Genomic DNA, 20,963 nt, shown 5'->3' with positions numbered 1-20,963 from the left:
GGAGCGGTTGAGGCGAAGAGCAGAGATGCATTTCAGGAGAGGCTGGATAAACACATGAGGGAGAAAGGAATAGAAGGATATGGTGATAGGGTGAGATGAAGAGGGTGGGAGGAGGCTCGTGTGGAGCATAAACACCGGCATGGACCTGATGGGCCGAATGGCCTGTTTCTGTGCTGTACATTCGATGTAATGTGTGAGGACGAAGGACACAGGCAAACACACATATCTGTCTTCATGAATCACATAGAACTCTCCGAGTGTCAGGGCAAATATTTAACTCTCATCCAACATCGCTAAAACACATTTTCTCACTGATGATTGTGGAAGCTTGCTGTGCGCAAATTGGCTGTCACATTTCTTGCAGTGATTACACTTCAAAAGTACTTCATTGGCAGTAAAGCGCTTTGGGACGCCCTGAGGTTGTAAAAGGCGCTGTAGAAAGGCACGTCTTTCTTTTATTTTACAACAATCCGACAGCTTCATGGTTATTTTCACTATTACCGACTGGCTTTCTATTTCCAGATTTTTATAACTGAATTCAAAGTCTGACACTGCCTCGGCGGGGTGTGAACTCACGTTCTCTGGATTACCAGCCCAGCAATATAACCACTACACTCCCGTACCCAAGTCCTTAAACCTTGGCTCTTGCCAATCTCTAGATTTAGATAAACTGGGTGTGTTCTTACAGTGAGAGAGTGCCCTTCATACAGAGCCTGGCGTAAACTTCCTCAGCAGTTTGGTTTGGAGACTGCTGTGGACAGCAATGGTTTTTTGAGCACATCAGACTCTAGCTGACCAGTAACAAAATCCTCAGCTGCACGAGAAGTACGAAGCGAGCACCAGCGCCGAGTCTAGCGTTCAACAAAGTTGAGGCCAATTCATTAAATATATTCAAGAAGGAGTTAGATATATTTCTTAAGGCTAAAGGGATCAAGGGATATGGAGAGAAAGCAGGGACAGGGTACTGAATTTGGATGATCAGCCATGATCGCATTGAATGGTGGAGCAGGCTCGAGGGGCCTACTCCTGCTCCTATCTTCTATGTTTCTATGTAAAGATTAAAATGAAGACCAAATTTTACCCAACTAGTGATTGTGGAATAAAACAAGCAACCACCGAGAAGGAGGTTTAACAAACAACTTACTTTTCTAAATGGCCACAGAGGAGGACAGTCAAGTTAACACTTTAACCATAATAATTAACTCTCGTTATCTCTTCACACACTGTTTCTAAGAAAAGATGTGCAATCTGCATTAAAAAAAATTCTACTTTACCCACAACATTGTCTCTTAAATCTCACAATGTAGCTTCTTTTTAAACTCCGAGTAGAATCACACAGCATAGATGGAGGCCACTCTGCCCTTTGAAAGAGTTATCCAGTTAGTCCCGTTATACTTGCATTGGAGGCAGTTCAGAGACGATTCACTAGATTAATTCCTGAAATGAGGGGGTTGACTTATGAGGAAAGGTTGAGCAGGCTGGGCCTATACTCATTGGAGTTTAGAAAAATGAGTGATCTTATTGAAACATACAAGATACTGAGGGGGCTCGACAGGGTAGATGCAGAGAGGATTTTTCCCCTCATGGGGAAATCTAGAACTCGGGGGCATAGTTTCAGAGTAAAGGGTCGCCCTTTTAGAACGGAGATGAGGAGGAATTTCTTCTCTCAGAGGGTCGTAAATCTGTGGAATTCTCTGCCCCAGAGAGCTGTGGAGGCTGGGTCATTAAATACATTCAAGGTGGAGATAGACAGATTTTTGCAAGATAAGGGAGTGAAGGGTTATGGGGAGCGGGCAGGGAAGTGGCTTTGAGCCCAAGATCAGCCATGATCTTATTGAATGGCGGAGCAGGCTCGAGGGGCCAAGTGGCCTATTCCTGCTACTATTTCTTATGTTCCCACTCCCCCTGCTCTTTCCCCATAGCCCTGCAAATTTTTCAAGTATTTATCCAATTCCTTTTTGAAAGTTACTATTGAATCTGCTTCCACCGCCCTTTCAGGCAGCGCGTTCCAGATCACAACAACCCTGGTTCTTTTGCCAATTATCTTAAATCTGTGTCCTCTGGTTACCGACCCTCCTGCCACTGGAAACAGTTTCTCCTTATTTACTCTATCAAAACCCTTCATAACTTTGAACACCTCTATTAAATCTCCCCTTAACCTTCTCTGCTCTAAGGAGAACAATCCCAACTTCTCCAATCTCGCCACATAACTGAGGGCCCTCATCCCTGGTACAGGTAGAATATCCTTTATCCGAACTTCCGAAAACCTCTAAAAACCGAAAGTTTTTTCGTTCAGCGTAAGTCGTGCGCACGACATGACCAGAGTGGCGCACGACTTACGCTGAGCAGGGCAGAGGGTCACAGAGTACCCTCCTGGGTAGGAGATTGCAGGCCGAGCCGGGCAGTGTGAAGGAGGTACCGGGAGAGTGAACCCAACAATACAGCGGCCCGTCCGATATTCTTTTCTCCCCCCGACCCGACCCGAACCGCGGCCCATCCGATATTCTTTTCTCACCCCCCCCACCCGACCCGACCCCCCGATATTCTTTTCTACCCCCCCCACCCGACCCGAACCGCGGCCCGTCCGATATTCTTTTCTCCACCCCCGACCCCCCCCAACCTGAACCGCGGCCCGTCCGATATTCTTTTCTTCCCCCCCCACCCGACCCCCGACCTGATTTGCGGGCCAGTTTAGTAGGAGTCAGCCGATATCCGGCTTTCCAGAGAAGCAGGAAGGGGAATGAGACACGGTACAGTCGCAAGACGTAGCCTGAACTTTTAAAATTTATATTAAATACAAATTTCCCAGTCTTATACTAATACCTTCTGAAATCCGAAAAATTCCGAAAACCGAAACTCAGCTGGTCCCAAGGCTTTCGGATAAGGGATAGTGCACTTGTAGTACCATTCCAGTAAAGCTCCTCTGCACCCTCTCCAATGCCTTGACATCCTTCCTAAAGTGTGGCGCCCAGAAACGGACTACATCTAAAAAATCTTGTACGAGGCTAATAAATGACAGGCAGCACGGATTGTTAAAGGCAAATTGTGTCTGACCAACTCGATTGAGCTCTTCGATGAAGTAACGGAGAGGGTTAATGAGGGTTGACGTTGTGTATATGGACTTTTAAAAAGTGTTTGATAAAGTGCCACGTAATAGACTTGTTAGCAAAAGTGAAGCTTGTGGGATTAAAGGGACAGTGGCAGCGTGGAAACAAAACTGGCTAAGGGACAGAAAGCAGAGAGTGGTGGTGAACAGTTGTTTTTCAGACTGGAGGGAAGTGTACAGTGGTGTTCCCCAGGGGTCGGTATTAGGACCACTGCTCTTTTTGATTCTATGGAATACACAAGAAACAAATCTACAGCTTTTATCAAAAAATACATAAGCAGTGGCTCAAGGAACTATTATCTGTAGTCTATGATGGTCATAGTTTATGCTGAAGTGTGCCTACAGCTGTACCACAGTATGAGGGGCTTTGCTTCACAGACATGCTCGGAAGTTGCAGCATTAATGCCGAGTCAGGGCCCACATTTCGAGTGCTTGTGTTGTAGGCCCATGCCCATTCAGCCCAACTGGTCCGTGCCGGTGTTTATGCTCCACACGAGCCTCCTCCCACCCTCTTCACCATATCCTTCTATTCCTTTCTCCCGCATGTGTTTATCCAGCTTCCCCTTAAATGCATCTGGGTATTCGCCTCAACCACTCCCTGTGGCAGCGAGTTCCACATTCTCACCACTCTCTGGGTAAAGAAGTTTCTCCTGAATTCCCTATTGGATTTATTAGTGTTCTGGTCTCCCCTGCACGTGGAAACGTCTTTATGCTTACCCTCTCAAACCCTTTAATAATCTTAAAAGATCTCGATCTCAGTCTTTACAGTAGAGGACACTAAAAATATCCCAACACTGGACAAACAGGGGGCAATGGGGGGGGGGGGGGAGGAGCTAAACACAATTAAAATCACTAAGGAGATGGTACTCAGTAAAATAATGGGACTTAAGGCGGATAAATCCCCCGGACCTGATGGCCTACATCCTAGGGTCTTGAGAGAAGTGGCGGTAGGGATTGTGGATGCATTGGTGATCATTTTCCAGAACTCTCTGGACTCAGGAAAGGTCCCGGCAGATTGGAAAACTGCTAATGTAACACCCTTATTTAAGAAGGGAAGTAGACAAAAAGCTGGAAACTATAGACCAGTTAGCCTAACATCTGTGGTTGGCAAAATGTTGGAGTCCATTATTAAGGAAACAGTAACAGAGCATTTGGATAAACATAATTTAATAGGACAGAGTCAGCATGGTTTTACGAAGGGGAAGTCATGTTTGACAAATTTGCTCGAATTCTTTGAGGATGTAACATACAGGGTGGATAAAGGGGAACCAGTGGATGTAGTGTATTTGGACTTCCAAAAGGCATTTGACAAGGTTCCACACAAAAGATTACTGATCAAGATAAAAAATCACAGGATTGGGGGTAATATACTGGCATGGGTGGAAGATTGGCTATCTAACAGAAAACAAAGAGTTGGGATAAATGGTTCGTTCTCGGGCTGGCAATCAGTAACTAGTGGTGTTCCGCAGGGGTCAGTGCTGGGACCCCAACTCTTTACAATCTATATTAACAATTTGGAGGAAGGGACCGAGTGCAACATATCCAAGTTTGCCGACAATACAAAGATGGGAGGGAAAGCAGTGAGTGAGGAGGACATAAAAAACCTGCAAAAGGACATAGACAGGCTAAGTGAGTGGGCAGAGATTTGGCAGATGCAATATAATGTTGGAAAGTGTGAGGTTATGCACTTTGGCAGAAAAAATCAAAGAGCAAGTTATTATCTAAATGAAGAGAAACTGCAAAGTGCTACAGCATGAAACACAAAAAGTTAGTATGCAGGTGCAGCAGGTGATCAGGAAGGCCAATGGAATCTTGGCTTTTATTGCAAGGGGGATGCAGTATAAAAACAGGGAAGTCTTGCTGCAGTTGTACAGGGTATTGGTGATGCCACACCTGGAATACTGCGTGCAGTTTTGGTTTCCATATTTAAGAAAAGATATACTTGCTCTCGAGGCGGTTCAGAGAAGGTTCACTCGGTTGATTGCAGAGATGAGGGGGTTGACGTATGAGGAAAGGTTGAGTAGGTTGGGACTCTACTCATTGGAGTTCAGAAGAATGAGAGGTGATCTTATCGAAACATATAAGATTGTGAGGGGGCTTGATCGGGTGGATGCGGTGAGGATGTTTCCACTGATGGGTGAGACTAGAACTAGGGGGCATAATCTTAGAATAAGGGGCTGCCCTTTCAAAACTGAGATGAGGAGAAACTTCTTCACTCAGAGGGTAGTAAATCTATGGAATTTGCTACCCCAGAGAGCTGCGGAAGCTGCAACATTAAATAAATTTAAAATGGAGATAGACATTTTCCTATCAAATAAGGGAATTAGGGGTTACAGGGAGAGGGCAGGGAAGTGGATGTGAGTCTAGATTCAGATCAGCCATGATCCTATTGAATGGCGGAGCAGGCCCGAGGGGCCGTATGGCCTACTCCTGCTCCTATTTCTTATGTTCTTATTAGATCACCCCAGCCTGCTCAATCTTTCCTGAAAGGTAGAACCTCTCAGTTCTGGTATCATTCTATATAACTGTTACGTTGTTTAGTATTTTGCCCATTTCACTCAGCTTCTGTGTATTGTTTTATCTAAAAATAAATACGGTTGGTAGTTTTAGCCAGTACGCAGTGGTCTATCGGTGTGGCATTTCTCTCTGAGCTGATAGGAGAATATGGTGAGAATCCCAGAGTCTCCAGTAAGCCATTTACTGTTATTGGGGTTAACTTTTGGACCAATGGTTTACTAACCTAAGCACAGGAATGAATAAAGGTGTGGGTTTCAGTTCATAGAAAACTTGTCTACTTAAGGACACTAAGGCCTAGAAATTGAGTTTGCGCTGCGCCAGGGCTTTAGCGCCGGAAGTTAGCGCCGGCGCTAAGTCCCTTTGCGCGCGCCAAAAATTCAGTAGCGCCGCGCCCAAACGGCTGCCGGCGCTACTGAAGGGTTTTAGCGCCTGAAAACTGGTGCAACGCGCCGCATTGCGGCGCTATTCCGGCGCTGCGGCCCCCGCTGCGGTGCGGCAGGCTCGGGAAGTGCAGGCCTCCTCCTTCCGTTAAGGAGGAGCTGCCTGCACCCGGCCGCGGCCCGCGCAAATCTCTTCAAAAATGAGCCCGGCACCTCAGACAAGTGCCGGGCTTGCATCTGTTCCGGGGGGGGGGGGGGGGGGGGGCGGGGAGAAGTCCGGGGAGGGAGCTGCGGGCAGGCGGCCGGCGGGAAAGCGGCCGGCCGCCGCGGGGCCTTTAATGCGCCGGCGCAAACACATGTTGGACTCTGTTGCCAGAGTCTTAGTTTCGGCTGCCACGGGCGAGGCGGCCGCAACTGAATTTCGGCGCTGGGGCCCGTCGGCATGGCAACCGGGACGCTGCGCACACCGATGACGTCATCGGTGCCGGCGCAGCGCTACCGGTGCAACGCCACTTTAGGGCCCCAGGGAATTTTTCAACTGGCCATAACTCTGGCGCTAGTCCCTCTAGCGCCTCAAAAGCGGCGCTAAGGCTAGTGAATTTCTAGGCCTAATTATCTAACCATTTATACAAGTAAAGATGTTGTGGAAAAGCCCACAACTGTAACAAGTGGTCTGTGCGAGTTATCCGATCTCAGCTCGGGTGGCATCAGTTTCCCCAAGTGAGAGAACAGAAAGACAAAACATCCAGGATTCCTGCTGCTCCCGATTGCTATCTAACTGACTCCTAGCCATGTGGATGGTTTTTAGGCGAGCACAGGGTCAGTTCAGTCTGTAATGTGACCGTCTGCAGTCGAATAGCTTGCCAAGGGTCGTATGAAAATTGGCCACGTGCAAGGCACTGGAGGACTCCCACCACTCCTGAAACCTCATCTAGCAAGGAGTTAAAACAGGCACGAAAATAATGTCAGAAAATGCTGGAAACACTCAGCAGGTCAGGCAGCATCGTGGAGAGAGAAACAGAGTTAACGTTTCAGGTCGATGACCCTTTGTCAGAATTTGAAACGTTAACTCTGTTTCTCTCTCCACGATGCTGCCTGACCTGCTGAGTGTTTCCAGCATTTTCTGCTGTTATTTCAGATTTCCAGCATCCGCAGTATTTTGCTATTGCACGAAAATGTGATGCTTATTAACAATGTATCAATAAATGATAGTTGTCTCTCTCTCATTATTGATCAGATGTGTTATTGTGGAGCTGGCTTTTACATTTTTTTTCACACCTGATGTGTCAGAGAGAGAGGAACAGGAAAGCAGTGGTGAATTGCAAGGTCGATGGTGAGACTGTGAGCAAGTGTTGGAGAGGGGGAATGCAGCATAGCTGGTGTGAGTTGCTCTGGGCAGGAAGCGTTGTGCTCCGTATCTAGACTCAGGACCCTGATAAAGTAACTTCATACTCTTCTACTTATTCAGGTTTTGTAGGTTTCTGCTTCTAATTTATGCAGGTGTTAACAACTGAGCAATGACTCCAGCAAAACTGAACGGCTAAACTTGCCCAATGAAGAGGTCTTTATTTTAGAACCCAGTTTTTTGAAAGCTTAACTTCAATATTCACATCACACACTGCTTATTTGGCGTTTCTATTTCGGTCTGGTTTCTAGGCGGTGCCTCGATGGGCGTTCCCATCATTAAATGAGCAGGTACTCGGGTACTGGCTGTCACGGCCCCCCCCACACCCCGTCAGACCCACGGCCCCCCCACCCCCGTCAGACCCACGGCCCCCCCACCCCCGTCAGACCCACGGCCCCCCCACCCCCGTCAGACCCACGGCCCCCCCACCCCCGTCAGACCCACGGCCCCCCCACCCCCGTCAGACCCACGGCCCCCCCACCCCCGTCAGACCCACGGCCCCCCCACTCCCGTCAGACCCACGGCCCCCCCACTCCCGTCAGACCCACGGCCCCCCCACTCCCGTCAGACCCACGGCCCCCCCACCCCCGTCAGACCCACGGCCCCCCCACTCCCGTCAGACCCACGGCCCCCCCCACCCCCGTCAGACCCACGGCCCCCCACTCCCGTCAGACCCACGGCCCCCCCACCCCCGTCAGACCCACGGCCCCCCCACCCCCGTCAGACCCACGGCCCCCCCACCCCCGTCAGACCCACGGCCCCCCCCACCACCCCGGTCAGACCCACGGCCCCCCCACCCCCCGTCAGACCCACGGCCCCCCCACCCCCGTCAGACCCACGGCCCCCCCACCCCCCGTCAGACCCACGGCCCCCCACTCCCGTCAGACCCGCGGCCCCCCACTCCCGTCAGACCCACGGCCCCCCCACCCCCGTCAGACCCACGGCCCCCCCCACCCCCGTCAGACCCACGGCCCCCCCCACCCCCGTCAGACCCACGGCCCCCCACTCCCGACAGACCCACGGCCCCCCCACCCCCGTCAGACCCACGGCCCCCCCACTCCCGTCAGACCCGCGGCCCCCCCACCCCCGTCAGACCCACGGCCCCCCCCACCCCCGTCAGATCCACGGCCCCCCCCCACCCCCGTCAGACCCACGGCCCCCCCACCCCCGTCAGACCCACGGCCCCCCCACTCCCGTCAGACCCACGGACCCCCACCCCCGTCAGACCCGCGGCCCCCCCACCCCCCGTCAGACCCACGGCCCCCCCCACTCCCGTCAGACCCACGGCCCCCCCCACTCCCGTCAGACCCACGGCCCCCCCACCCCCGTCAGACCCACGGCCCCCCCACCCCCGTCAGACCCACGGCCCCCCCACTCCCGTCAGACCCACGGACCCCCCCACCCCCGTCAGACCCACGGCCCCCCCACCCCCGTCAGACCCACGGCCCCCCCACTCCCGTCAGACCCACGGACCCCCCACCCCCGTCAGACCCACGGCCCCCCCACCCCCGTCAGACCCACGGCCCCCCCACTCCCGTCAGACCCACGGACCCCCCACCCCCGTCAGACCCACGGCCCCCCCACCCCCGTCAGACCCGCGGCCCCCCCACCCCCGTCAGACCTACAGCTGAGCCTCCACCACGAGATGGAGCTTCAGAGTGTCAGCTGTGGCTCAGTGGGTAGCACTATCACCGGAGTCAGAAGGACATGGGTTTAAGTCAAACATCAGAGACCTGAGCACATAATCTAGGCCGACACTCCAGTGCAGTGCTGAGGGATGGTCAGAGGTGACGTCTTTCGGATGAGACGCTAAACCGAGGCCCCGTCTGCTCTCTCAGGTGGACGTCAAAGATCCCACTGCACTATTTGAAGAAGTGCAGGAGAGTTCTCCCCGGTGTCCTGGGGCCAATATTTATCCCTCAATCAACATCACTAAAACAGATTATCTGGTCATTTATCTCACTGCTGTTTGTGGGAGCTTGCTTTAGGCAAATTGGATGCCACATTTCCCAACGTTACAAGAGTATCACTTCAAAAGTACTTAATTGGCTGTAAAGCACTTTGGCATGTCCTGAGGTTGTGAAAGGTGTTACGTAAATAAAAGTTATTTCTTTCAAAAGTTTCAGTTCCTCAAACTGATGCCACCATTATTCAGAGCTTTCAAAGCCAGAGGAGGCAACCAGTCTGACAACCCCCGTCTGCGAACTCCGAACCATCGTCAACACCTTCACCGACGCGTACGAGAGCAGGGGCCTTACACTAAACATCCATAAGACAAAGGTCCTCTACCAACCTGCCCCCGCCACACAGTACTGCCCCCCGATTATCAAAATCCACGACAAGGCCTTGGACAACGTGGACCACTTTCCATACCAAAGGAGCCTACTGTCAACAAGGGCAGACGTCGATGACGAAGTCCAACACCACCTTCAGTGTGCCAGTGCAGCCTTTGGTCGCCTGAGGAAGAGAGTGTTTAAAGACCAGGACCTCAAACCCGGCACTTAGCTCATGGTCTACAGAGCAGTAGTGATACCCGCCCTGCTGTATGCCTCAGAGACATGGACCATGTACAGTAGGCACCTCAAAGCACTGGAGAGGTACCACCAACGCTGCCTCCGCAAGATCCTGCAAACTCACTGGCAGGATAGGCGCACCGTCAGTGTTCTCGCTCAGGCCAATATCCCCAGCATCGAAGCTTTGACCACGCTCGATCAGCTCCAATGGATGGGTCACATCGTCCGCATGCCCGATACGAGACTCCCAAAACAAGCGCTCTACTCGGAGCTCCGACACAGCAAGAGAGCCCCAGGTGGGCAGAGGAAACTCTTCAAGGACACCCTGAAAGCCTCCTTGAAAAAGTGCAACATCCCCACTGACACCTGGGAATCCCTGGCCCAAGACCGCACAAAGTGGAGGAGAAGCATCCGAGAAGGCACCGAACACCTCGAGTCTCTTCGCCGGGAGGAAACGGAAGCCCAGCGCAAGGAGCGCACATCAACCCAAGCACCCCACCCACCCGCCCCTTCAACCACCGTCTACCTCACCTGTGACAGAGACTGTAGGTCCCGCATTGGACTCATCAGTCACCTGAGAACTCATTTTTAGTGTGGAAGCAAGTCATCCTCAGTTCCGAGGGACTGCCTAAGAAAGAGAATTCCATTCAGACCACCCCCAATAGGACCACCGCCACCAGAAGGACTGGAGCAACAACGTTGTGAGATCATCACCTCCAAGTCACACACAAACCTAACTTGGACATATATCGCTGGGTCAAAATCCTGGAACTCCCTCCCTAACAGCACTGTGAGAGCACCTTCAACACGCGGACTGCAGCGGTTCAAGAAGGAGGCTCACCACCACCTTCTCAAGGGCAACTAGGGATGGGCAATAAATGCTGGCCTTGCCAGCGACACCCACATCCCAAGAATAAGTAATAAAAGGTAAGTTTACTCTACAATTGATTTTTCTATTGCTGTTTTTCAGATATAATTGTCCAAAATTAGGCTTTAAGGGCCAACCAACCCACCAGCCTTGAGACAACACAAGAACATACGAATTAGGAGCAGGAGTCGGCCGTACGGCCTGTCGAGCCGGCTCTGCCAATCAATAAGATCATGGCTGATCTTCAACCTCAACTCCACTTTCCTGCCCAATCCCCACATCCCTCAATTCCCCAAGTCCAGAAATCTATCAATCTCCCCACGTCCAGAAATCTATCAATCTCCCCAAGTCCAGAAATCTATCAATCTCCCCAAGTCCAGAAATCTATTAATCTCCCCAAGTCCAGAAATCTATCAATCTCCCCACGTCATGCTTCATTCACCCATTACCCTGTGCTCACTGACCTAAATTGGCTCCCGGTCCGGCAATGCCTCTAATTTAAAATTCTCATCCTTATTTTCAAATCCCTCCACAGCCTCACCCCTCTCCATCACTGTAACCTTCCCAGCCCTACAACCCTCCGAGATCTCTGCGCTTCTCCAATTCTGGCCTCTTGTGAATCCCTGACTCCCTTCGTCCAACCATTGGCGGCTATGCCTTCAATCATCTGGGCCCTAAGCTCTGGAATTCCCTTGCGAAACCTCTCCACTCCTTTAAGACACTCCATAAAACCACCTCTTTGACCTGTCCTAATATCTCCTTATGTGGCTCAGTGTCAAATTTTGTTTGATTACACTCCTGTGAAGCGCCGCGGGACGGTTTACTACATTATCATAGAATGATAGAATGGTACAGCATAGGAGGCCATTTGGACCCTCGTGCCGGTGCTAGCTCTATGGTAGAACTATACAATAAATCTCACACCCCTACCCCTGTACATTATTTCCCTTTAAGTATTTATCCAGTTCCTTTTTAAAGTTATTATTGAATCTGCTTCCACCGCCCTTTCAGGCAGCGCATTCCAGATCACAACAACTCGCTGCGTAAGAAAATGTTTCCTCGTCTCGCCTCTGGTTCTTTTGCCAATTATCTTAAATCCGTGTCCTCTGGTTACCGACCCTCCTGCAACTGGAAACAGTTTCTCCTTATTTACTCTGTCAAAACCGCTCATGATTCTGAACACGAGCCTATGGAATAAAGGGGACAGCGGCAGCATGGATACAAAATTGGCTAAGTGACAGGAAACAGAGTAGTGGTGAACAATTGTTTTTCGGACTGAAGGTATACAGTGGTGTTCCCCAGGGGGCAGTGCTAGGACCACTGCTTTTCTTGATATATATTAGTGACTTGGATGTGGGTGTACAGGGCACAATTTCACAAATTGCAGATGACACAAAACTTGGAAGTATAGTGAACAGTGAGGAGGAGAGTGATAGACTTCAGACAGGCCGGTGAAATGGGCGGACACGTGACAGATGAAATTTAACGCAGAAAAATGCAAAGTGATACATTTTGGTAGGAAGAACGAGGAGAGGAAATATAAACTAAATGGTACAATCCTAAAGGGGGTGCATGAACAGTGACACACAAGAACATAACATAAGAAATAGGAGCAAGAGTCGGCCATTTGGCCCCTCGAGCCTGCTCCGCCATTCAATAAGATCATGGCTGATCTTCTACCTCAACTCCACTTTCCTGCACTATCCCCATATCCCTTAATTCCCAAAAATTTGTCAACCTCTGTCTTGAATAAGAAGAAGGAGCAGCGCTCCGAAAGCTTGTGATTTCAAATAAAGCTGTTGGACTATAACCTGGTGTTGTGTGACTTCTTACATTTGTCCACCCCAGTCCAACTCCGGCATCTCCACACCTTGAATATACTCAACGACTGAGCCTCCACAACTCAACTCTCTGGGGTAGAGAATTCCAAAGATTCACCGCCCTGAGTGAAGAAATTTCTCCTCATTTCAGCCCTAAATGGCCGACCCCTTATTTTGAGACTGTGACCCCGTGTTCTAGAATCCCCAGCCAGGGGAAACATATTCTCAGCATCTACCCTGTCAAGCCCTTAAGAATTTTGTATGTTTCAATGAGATCACCTCTCATTCTTCTAAACTCTGGAGAATATAGGCCTAGTCTACTCAATCTCTCCTCATAGGACAATCCCCCCATCCCAGGAACCAGTCTGGTGAACCTTCGTTGCACTCCCTCTATGGCAAGTATATCCTTCCTTAGGTAAGGAGACCAAAACTGTACCCAATACTCCAGGTGTGGTCTCACCAGGGCCCTATATAATTGTAATATGACTTCTTTACTCTTATACTCTAATCCCTTTGTGCACCAGGGGGGTTGGGGGCACAAGTGCACAAATCGTTGAAGGTGGCAGGGCAGGTTGAGAAAGCAGTTAAAAAAAGCATACGGGATACTGAGCTTCATAAATAGAGGCATAGCGTACAAAAGCAAGGAAGTTATAATGAACCTTTATAAAACACTGGTTCGGCCTCAACTGGAGTATTGTGTCTAATTCTGGACACCGCACTTTAGGAAGCATGTGAAGATCTTAGAGAGGGTGCAGAAAAAATTTATGAGAATGATTTCAGGGATGAGGGACTTCAGTTATGTGGATAGACTGGAGAAACGGGGGTTGTTCTCTTGGAGCACAGATGGTTGAGAGAAGATTTGATGGAGGTATTCAAAATCATGAAGGGTCAAGACAGAGCAGATAGAGAGGCGAAAGACTCGAGTCTCGAACTCTCATTCCTGGGACAAGCTCAACTAATAATATTTATCAACACTCAACAAGCATTCTGAGCAATTTGATTGGTTTAGATTATTATCTTTCTTTAAATTAGACTTGGGCGTTTGGAAAAAAAAGATTGATTTGAGGAAGAAGGGGTTGGGAAGCAATGTTCCCGCTAAGCTGCGCAGCCACACAGCGGTCTGGAGGTTCCGCGCAGGCCTCTCACCGGTTTCTACAGGGAGCGAAGCACGCATGCACAAAACTTTGAATGGGCCGCACATGCAGTTAAAAGGACTGCGTAACTAAATTTTTTTTTTTTTTCATTCATGGGATGTGGGTGTCGCTGGAAAGGCCAGCATTTATTGCCCATCCCTAGTTGCCATTGAGAAGGTGGTGGTGAGCCGCCGCCTTCAACCGCTGCAGTCCGTGTGGTGAAGGTGCTCCCACAGTGCTGTTAGGGAGGGAGTTCCATGATTTTGACCCAGCGCCGATGAAGGAATGGCGATATACTTCTAAGTCAGGATGGTGCGAGACTTGGAGGGGAACTTGGAGGTGGTGGTGTTCCCATGCACCTGCTGCGCTTGTCCTTCTAGGTGGAAGAGGTCGCGGGTTTGGGAGGTGCTGTTGAAGAAGCCTTGGCGAGTTGCTGCAGTGCATCTTGTAGATGGTACACACTGCAGCCACGGTACGCTGGTGGTGGAGGGAGTGAATGTTTAAGGTGCTGGATGGGGTGCCAATCAAGTGGGCTGCTTTGTACTGGATGGTGCCGAACTTCTTGAGTGTTGTTGGAGCTGCACTCATCCAGGCAAGTGGAGAGTATTCCATCACACTCCTTACTTGTGCCTTGTAGGTAAATCGTGGTTGACTAATCTACTGGAATTTTTTGAGGATGTAACTGGTAGAATAGATAAAGGAGAACCAGTGGATGTGGTGTATTTGGACTTTCAGAAGGCTTTCGATAAGGTCCCGCATAAGAGATTAGCGTGTAAAGTTAAGGCACATGGGATTGGGGGCAAGGTACTGACTTCGATAGAGAACTGGTTGGCAGACAGGAAGCAAAGAGTTGGAATAAACGGGTCTTTTTCCGAGTGGCAGGCAGTGACTAGTGGGGTACCGCAGGGATCGGTGCTAGGACCCCAGCTATTCACAATATATATTAATGATCTAGACGAGGGAACTAGATGTAATATCTCCAAGTTTGCAGACGACACAAAGCTGGGTGGGCGTGTGTGCTGTGAAGAGGATGCCGAGAAACTCCAGTATGATTTGGACAGGTTGGGTGATATGGCAGATGCAGTATAATGTGGATAAATGCGAGGTTATCCACTTTGGTGGCAAAAACAGGAAGGCAGATTATTATCTGAACGGCAATAGATTGGGAGAAGGGGAAGTGCAACGAGACCTGGGCGTCCTTGTGCACCAGTCGCTGAAGGTAAGCATACAGGTGCAGCAGGCGGTTAAGAAGGCAAATGGTTATGTTGGCCTTCGTAGTGAGAGGGTTTGAGTACAGGAACAAGGATGTCTTGCTGCAGTTGTACAGGGCCTTGGTGAGACCACACCTGGAGTATTGCGTGCAGTTTTGGTCGCTTATCTGAGGAAGGATGTTCTTCCCATGGAGGGAGTGCAGCGAAGATTTACCAGACTGATACCTGGGATGGCAGGAATGATGTATGAGAGAGATTGGGTCGATTGGGCTTATACTCGCTGGAGTTTAGAAGAATGGGAGGGGATCTCATTGAAACTTATAAAATTCTAACAGGACTGGACAGACTGGATGCAGGAAGGCTGTTCCCGATGGCGGGGGAGTCCAGAACCAGGGGTCACAGTCTAAGGATAAGGGGTAAGCCATTTAGGACAGAGATGAGGAGGAATTTCTTCACCCAGAGAGTGGTGAACCTGTGGAATTCTCTACCACAGAAGGCAGTTGAGGCCAATTCATTGAATATATTCAAGAGGGAGTTAGATATATTTCTTAAGGCTAAAGGGATCAAGGGATATGGGGAGAAGGCAGGGACAGGGTACTGAATTTGGATGATCAGCCATGATCTCATTGAATGGCAGAGCAGGCTCGAGGGGCCGAATGGTCCACTCCTGCTCCTATCTTCTATGTTTCTATGTGCATCTTGTAGATGGTACACACTGCAGCCACTGTACGCCAGTGGTGGAGGGAATGAATGTTTAAGGTGGTGGATGGGGTGCCAATCAAGCAGGCTGCTTTGTCCTGGATGGTGTCGAGCTTCTTGAGTGTTGTTGGACCTGCACTCATCCAGACAAGTGGAGGGTATTCCATCACACTCCTGACTTGTGCCTTGTAGATGGTAGAAAGGCTTTGGGGAGTCAGGAGGTGAGACACTCGCCACAGAATACCCAGCCTCTGACCTGCTCTTGATGGCACACTGTGTGTGTGGCTGGTCCAGTTAAGTTTCTAGTCACCTAAAATAATAATTGGGGGAACATTGTTGGGGAGTAAAAGGGAGGGGCTGGGGGTAAGGGGAGAGACTGTCACGGGCCAGGCCCCCGGGCCTCCCACCTACCTTCCAGCAGGAATTTCTGCGCGTACCGCTTGAGGTTCTTCTTCTTGGCCGGGCAGAAGGTGGCAGGGAAGCGGCCGTCCGACAGGTAGCGCTGGATGTCGCCGAATTTACTCCCCGGCTCAGCCATGTCGGGGGTCGGTAGAGGGGGCCCCGGTTACCGGCGCCGCTCCGCCGCCATTCGGTTGTTTTTCTCTCCCTTTAGCGGAGCCCGGACACCATCGCAGCGGACCGGAAGTGCCCGGACACATTTCACGGTCACACAGGCCGGAGGTGCGGCGCCATCTCCTGCATTTCTCGCTTCTTTCACATCCTCAAACATCCCAAAGCGCTTTAGGCCAATGAAGTACTTTAAGTGCAGTCACTATTGTACTCTTTTGATGCACACATAACCAAATAAACTGTAACTAAACTTAAAACATTAAAGGAAACTTAATAAATTAAATTAAAAATTGGTTGGCCTGGGTGATGATGCCCTCCAGTCCCCGTGGCGCCCACCGGTCGTGGAAGGCCTCGAGCGCGCCGGCGGACACCACGTGCTCCATCTCCAGGGCCACCAGGGAGCGTACATGGCCGCGGAAGAGAGGCAGGCAATCGGGCCGAACGACCCCCTCGACCGCCCGCTGTCTAGAGCAGTTAATGGCCACTTTGGCCAGGCCCAGGAGCAGTCCTACGAGGAGGTAATCACTGGTGTAATGTAGAAAATGCAGCAGCCAATTTGCGCACAGCAAGATGCCACAAATGGCAACGTGACGATGACCAGATAATCTGCTTTAGTGATGTTGGCTGAGGAATAAATATTGGCCCCAGGACACCGGGGTAATCGCTGTTGTTACTCGGGTTGCCAACCCTCAGGATCGTCCCGGAGTCTCCAGGAATTAAGATTCATTTCCTGCACACTGGTGTGAGAAATTCATGAGAAATAATCACTGGGGTATTAAAAAAATGGTCTTCCTTTTACCATTTTCGTTGAGCACTTTTGTTTATTAGTTATAAAAACTTTTGGAAATGGGAGAAAAGGCTGTTTTGACCGAATGGAGCGGTTGGAGGCAGGGGGTCATGTGATGAAACCTCCAGGAATGCGTCTAAACAGAGTTGGCAACCCGAGTTACACAGGAAAACCAAGCAATTCGCACACAGCAAGATCCCAACTGATGGGCATCATCACTGGGTCAGTCTCCTGGAATTCCCCACCCAACACCAGCACTGGAGTGTTATCAGCACAGGGACTGCACGTCAGGGAAAAGCACCACGAAAAATTACTAGAATTGTACCAGAGATGAGGGGTTTCAGTTACATGGAGAGACTGGAGAAGTTGGGCTTGTTCTCCTTAGAGCAGAGAAGGTTAAGAGGAGATTTAATAGAGGTGTTCGAAATTATGAAGGAGAAGCTGTTTCCACTGACGGGAGTGTCGGTAACCAGAGGACACAGTTTTAACATAATTGATAAAAGAATCAGAGGGGAGATGGAGAATTTTCTTTTTTTACACAGCGAGTTGTTGTGATCTGGAATGCGCTGCCTGAAAGTGTGGTGGAAGCAGATTCAATAATAACTTTCAAAAAGGAATTGGATAAATACTTGAATGGGTAAAGAGCAGGGGAGTGGGACTAATTGGAGAGCTCTTTCAAAGAGCCGGCACAGGCACAATGGGCTGAATGGCCCCTTTTGTGCTGTATCATTCTACAATTCTATGATGACGGTTTTGAAATGGAGTGAAACAGTACCCGAGGAAAGGGAGCATTTACAATGTCAGCTCGCGTAGGGGCCAGGAAGGGAAGTTGGGTGGTCAGCACTTTAGTGGGAATATGGTCAAGGAAGCAGGAGGCGGGTCTCAAGGACCAGATGGGCTCAGAGAGAGCATGAGGGGAGATAGGAGAGAAATGAGACAAAGAAATATTCAATACACAAACAAGTCCTGAAAACTACTGAAAAAAAGACTAAGAACACTCTTGTGATGTAAGAAAAGAGCAGACTTGGAAATTTTAGTTTTCACTGATTCCCTGATTAAAAGAACTGAATTACAGCCTCAAAAAGTTGTGGTAACTGAATCGAACTTTGCAAAATCTTTATAAAATAAAGACTTGCCTTTATATAGCGTCTTTCACGACCACTGGACATCTCAAAGCGCTTTACAGCCAATGAAATACTTTTGAAGTGTAGTCACTGTTGTAATGTAGGAAATGTGGCAGCCAATTTGCGCACAGCAATGTGATAATGACCAGATCATTTGTTTTAGTGATGTTGGTTGAGGGATAAATATTGGCCCCAGGACACTTGGGGGAACTCCCCTGCTCTTCTTTGAAATAGCACCGTGGGATCTTTTCCCCTCTACCTGAGAGAGCAGGTTTAACGTCTCATCCAAAAAACGGCACCTCCAACAGTGCAGCACTCCCTCAGTACTGTACTGGAGTGTGACCCTGGATTATGTGCTCAAGTGTCTGGAATGGAACTTAAACCCACAACCTTCTGACTCAGAGGCTAGAGTGCTGCCCACTGAGCCACGGCTGACACTGTTCACACTTCAGTTATAAAAATGGTTGCATACTCGTCAGATTTATTTGTATTTTACAACAAGTATTTATGTAGCACCTATAACGTAGTAAAACATCCCATCGTGCTTCACAGGAGTGTTATAAGACAAAAATTTTGACACCAAACCACACAAGGAGAAATTAGGGCAGATGACCAAAAGCTTAGACAAAGAGGTAGGTTTTAAGGAGCGTCTTAAAAGGAGGAAAGAGTGGCAGAGAGGTTTAGGCAGGGAATTCCAGAGCTTAGGGTCCCAGGCAACTCCAGAGCTTAGGGCCCAGGCAACTGAAGGCACGATCACCAATGGTTGCATGATTATAATCAGGGATGCTCAAGAGGGCAAAATTAGAGGAGCACAGATATCTCGGCGGGGGGGGGGGGTTGTGGGGCTGAAGGAGATTACAGAGATAGGGAGGGGCGAGCCCATGGAGGGATTTGAAAACAAGGATGAGAATTTTGAAATCGAGATGCTGCTTAACTGGGAGCCAGTGTTGGTCAGCGAGCACAGGGGAGATGGGCGAACCGGACTTGGTGCGAGTTAAGACACGGGCAGCTGAGTTTTGGATGACCTCAAGTTTACGTAGGGTGGAATGTGGGAGGCCAGAAGGAGTGCATTGGAATAGTCAAGTCTAGAGGTAACAAAGGCATGGATGAGGGTTTCGGCAGTGGATGAGCTGAGGTAAGGGCGGAGACGGGTGATGTTACGGAGGTGGAAGTAGGCGGTCTTAGTTATACCACGGATATGTGGTCGGAAGCTCATTTCAGGGTCAAATATGACACCAAGTTTGTGAGCGGTGTGGTTCAGCCTCAGACAGATGTTAGGGAGAGGGATGGAGTCAGTGGCTAGGGAACGGAGTTTGTGGCTGGGACCGAAAACAATGGCTTCGGTCTTCCCAATATTCAATTGGAGAAAATTTCTGCTCATCCAGAACTGGATATCGGACAGGCAGTCTGACAATTTAGAGACCGTGGAGGGGTCGAGGGAAGAGGTGGTGAGGTAGAGCTGGGTGTTGTCAGCGTACATGTGGAAACTGACGCTGTGTTTTCGGATGATGTCGCCAAGGGGCAACATGTAGATGAGAAATAGGAGGGGGGCCAAGGATAGATCCTCGGGGGACACCAGAGGTAACGATGCGGGAGCGGGAAGAGAAGCCGTTGCAGGTGATTCTCTGGCTATGATTAGATAGATAAGAATGGAACCAGGCGAGTGCAGTCCCACCCAGCTGGATGACGGTGGAGAAGTGTTGGAGAAGGATGGAGTGGTCAACCGTGTCAAAGGCTGCAGACAAGTGAAGAAGGACGAGGAGGGATAGTTTACCTTTGTCACAATCACAAAGGATGTAATTTGTGACTTCGATGAGAGCCGTTTCGGTACTGTGGCAAGGACGGAAACCTGATTGGAGGGATTCAAACATGAAATTGCGGGAAAGATGGGCACGGATTCGGGAAGCAACAGCACGTTCAAGGACTTTGGAGAGGAAAGGGAGGTTGGAGCCGGGCGAGGATGGGTTCACTGTCCCGGGGGGTCAACGTGATTCCCGGAGACGGCGCCGGCTCCGGTCTCGCTCCCCGGGCAGCTGCTCGCCGCTCGATCCTCCTCCGCAGCGGGACCAGCGCCCCGGGGCAGGCAGACAGACATGGCAGGGACCGGCCTGGGCTGGGGGACATGGCGGGGACCGGCCCGGGGAGCCTGGGCTGGGGGACATGGCGGGGACTGGCCCGGGGAGCGGGGCCTGGGGGACATCAGCCCGGGGAGCGGGGCCTGGGGCTGGGGGACATGGCAGGGACCGGCCCGGGGAGCCTGGGCTGGGGGACATGGCGGGGACCGGCCCGGGGTGCCTGGGGCTGGGGGACATGGCGGGGACCGGCCCGGGGTGCCTGGGGCTGGGGGACATGGCGGGGACCGGCCCGGGGTGCCTGGGCTGGGGGACATGGCGGGGACCGGCCCGGGGAGCCTGGGCTGGGGGACATGGCGGGGACCGGCCCGGGGTGCCTGGGGCTGGGGGACATGGCGGGGACCGGCCCGGGGAGCCTGGGCTGGGAGGACATGGCGGGGACCGGCCCGGGGAGCCTGGGGCTGGGGGACATGGCGGGGACCGGCCCGGGGAACCTGGGGCTGGGGGACATGGCGGGGACCGGCCCGGGGAGCCTGGGCTGGGGGACATGGCAGGGACCGGCCCGGGGAGCCTGGGGCTGGGGGACATGGCGGGGACCGGCCCGGGGAGACTGGGGCTGGGGGACATGGCGGGGACCGGCCCGGGGTGCCTGGGGCTGGGGGACATGGCGGGGACCGGCCCGGGGAGCCTGGGCTGGGGGACATGGCAGGGACCGGCCCGGGGTGCCTGGGGCTGGGGGACATGGCGGGGACCGGCCC

At 51.2% G+C, this 20,963-nt stretch overlaps 2 protein-coding genes across 3 annotated transcripts in view; one reads left to right on the top strand and one right to left on the bottom strand.

Moving 5' to 3' along the window:
- Positions 1-20,963, bottom strand: part of LOC147103516 (gypsy retrotransposon integrase-like protein 1) — a 76,269-nt gene that overhangs the window by 13,991 nt on the left and 41,315 nt on the right. The window contains exon 1 of one of the 2 annotated variants that reach the window (XM_086011874.1): positions 16,064-16,432. The exons of the other annotated variant lie outside the window; for it this stretch is intronic. Coding sequence (XP_085868000.1) covers positions 16,064-16,190 — 127 coding nt within the window. The 5' untranslated portion in view covers positions 16,191-16,432. Of the gene's footprint in view, positions 1-16,063; positions 16,433-20,963 lie in introns of those variants that run through there. 2 annotated transcript variants of the gene reach the window in all.
- Positions 16,615-20,963, top strand: part of ogfod2 (2-oxoglutarate and iron-dependent oxygenase domain containing 2) — a 41,066-nt gene continuing 36,717 nt past the window's right edge. Inside the window, exon 1 of the mRNA XM_086011878.1 lies at positions 16,615-16,740. Coding sequence (XP_085868004.1) covers positions 16,630-16,740 — 111 coding nt within the window. The 5' untranslated portion in view covers positions 16,615-16,629. The remainder of the gene's footprint in view (positions 16,741-20,963) is intronic.

Source organism: Somniosus microcephalus, chromosome 19 (genome assembly GCF_052327205.1).
Source record: "Somniosus microcephalus isolate GS21.2 chromosome 19, FLI_Smic_1.0, whole genome shotgun sequence".
Classification (NCBI taxonomy): Eukaryota; Metazoa; Chordata; class Chondrichthyes; order Squaliformes; family Somniosidae; genus Somniosus; species Somniosus microcephalus.
The sequence above is the reverse complement of the archived record's forward strand: the minus strand, read 5'-3'. Positions and strand labels throughout refer to the sequence as shown.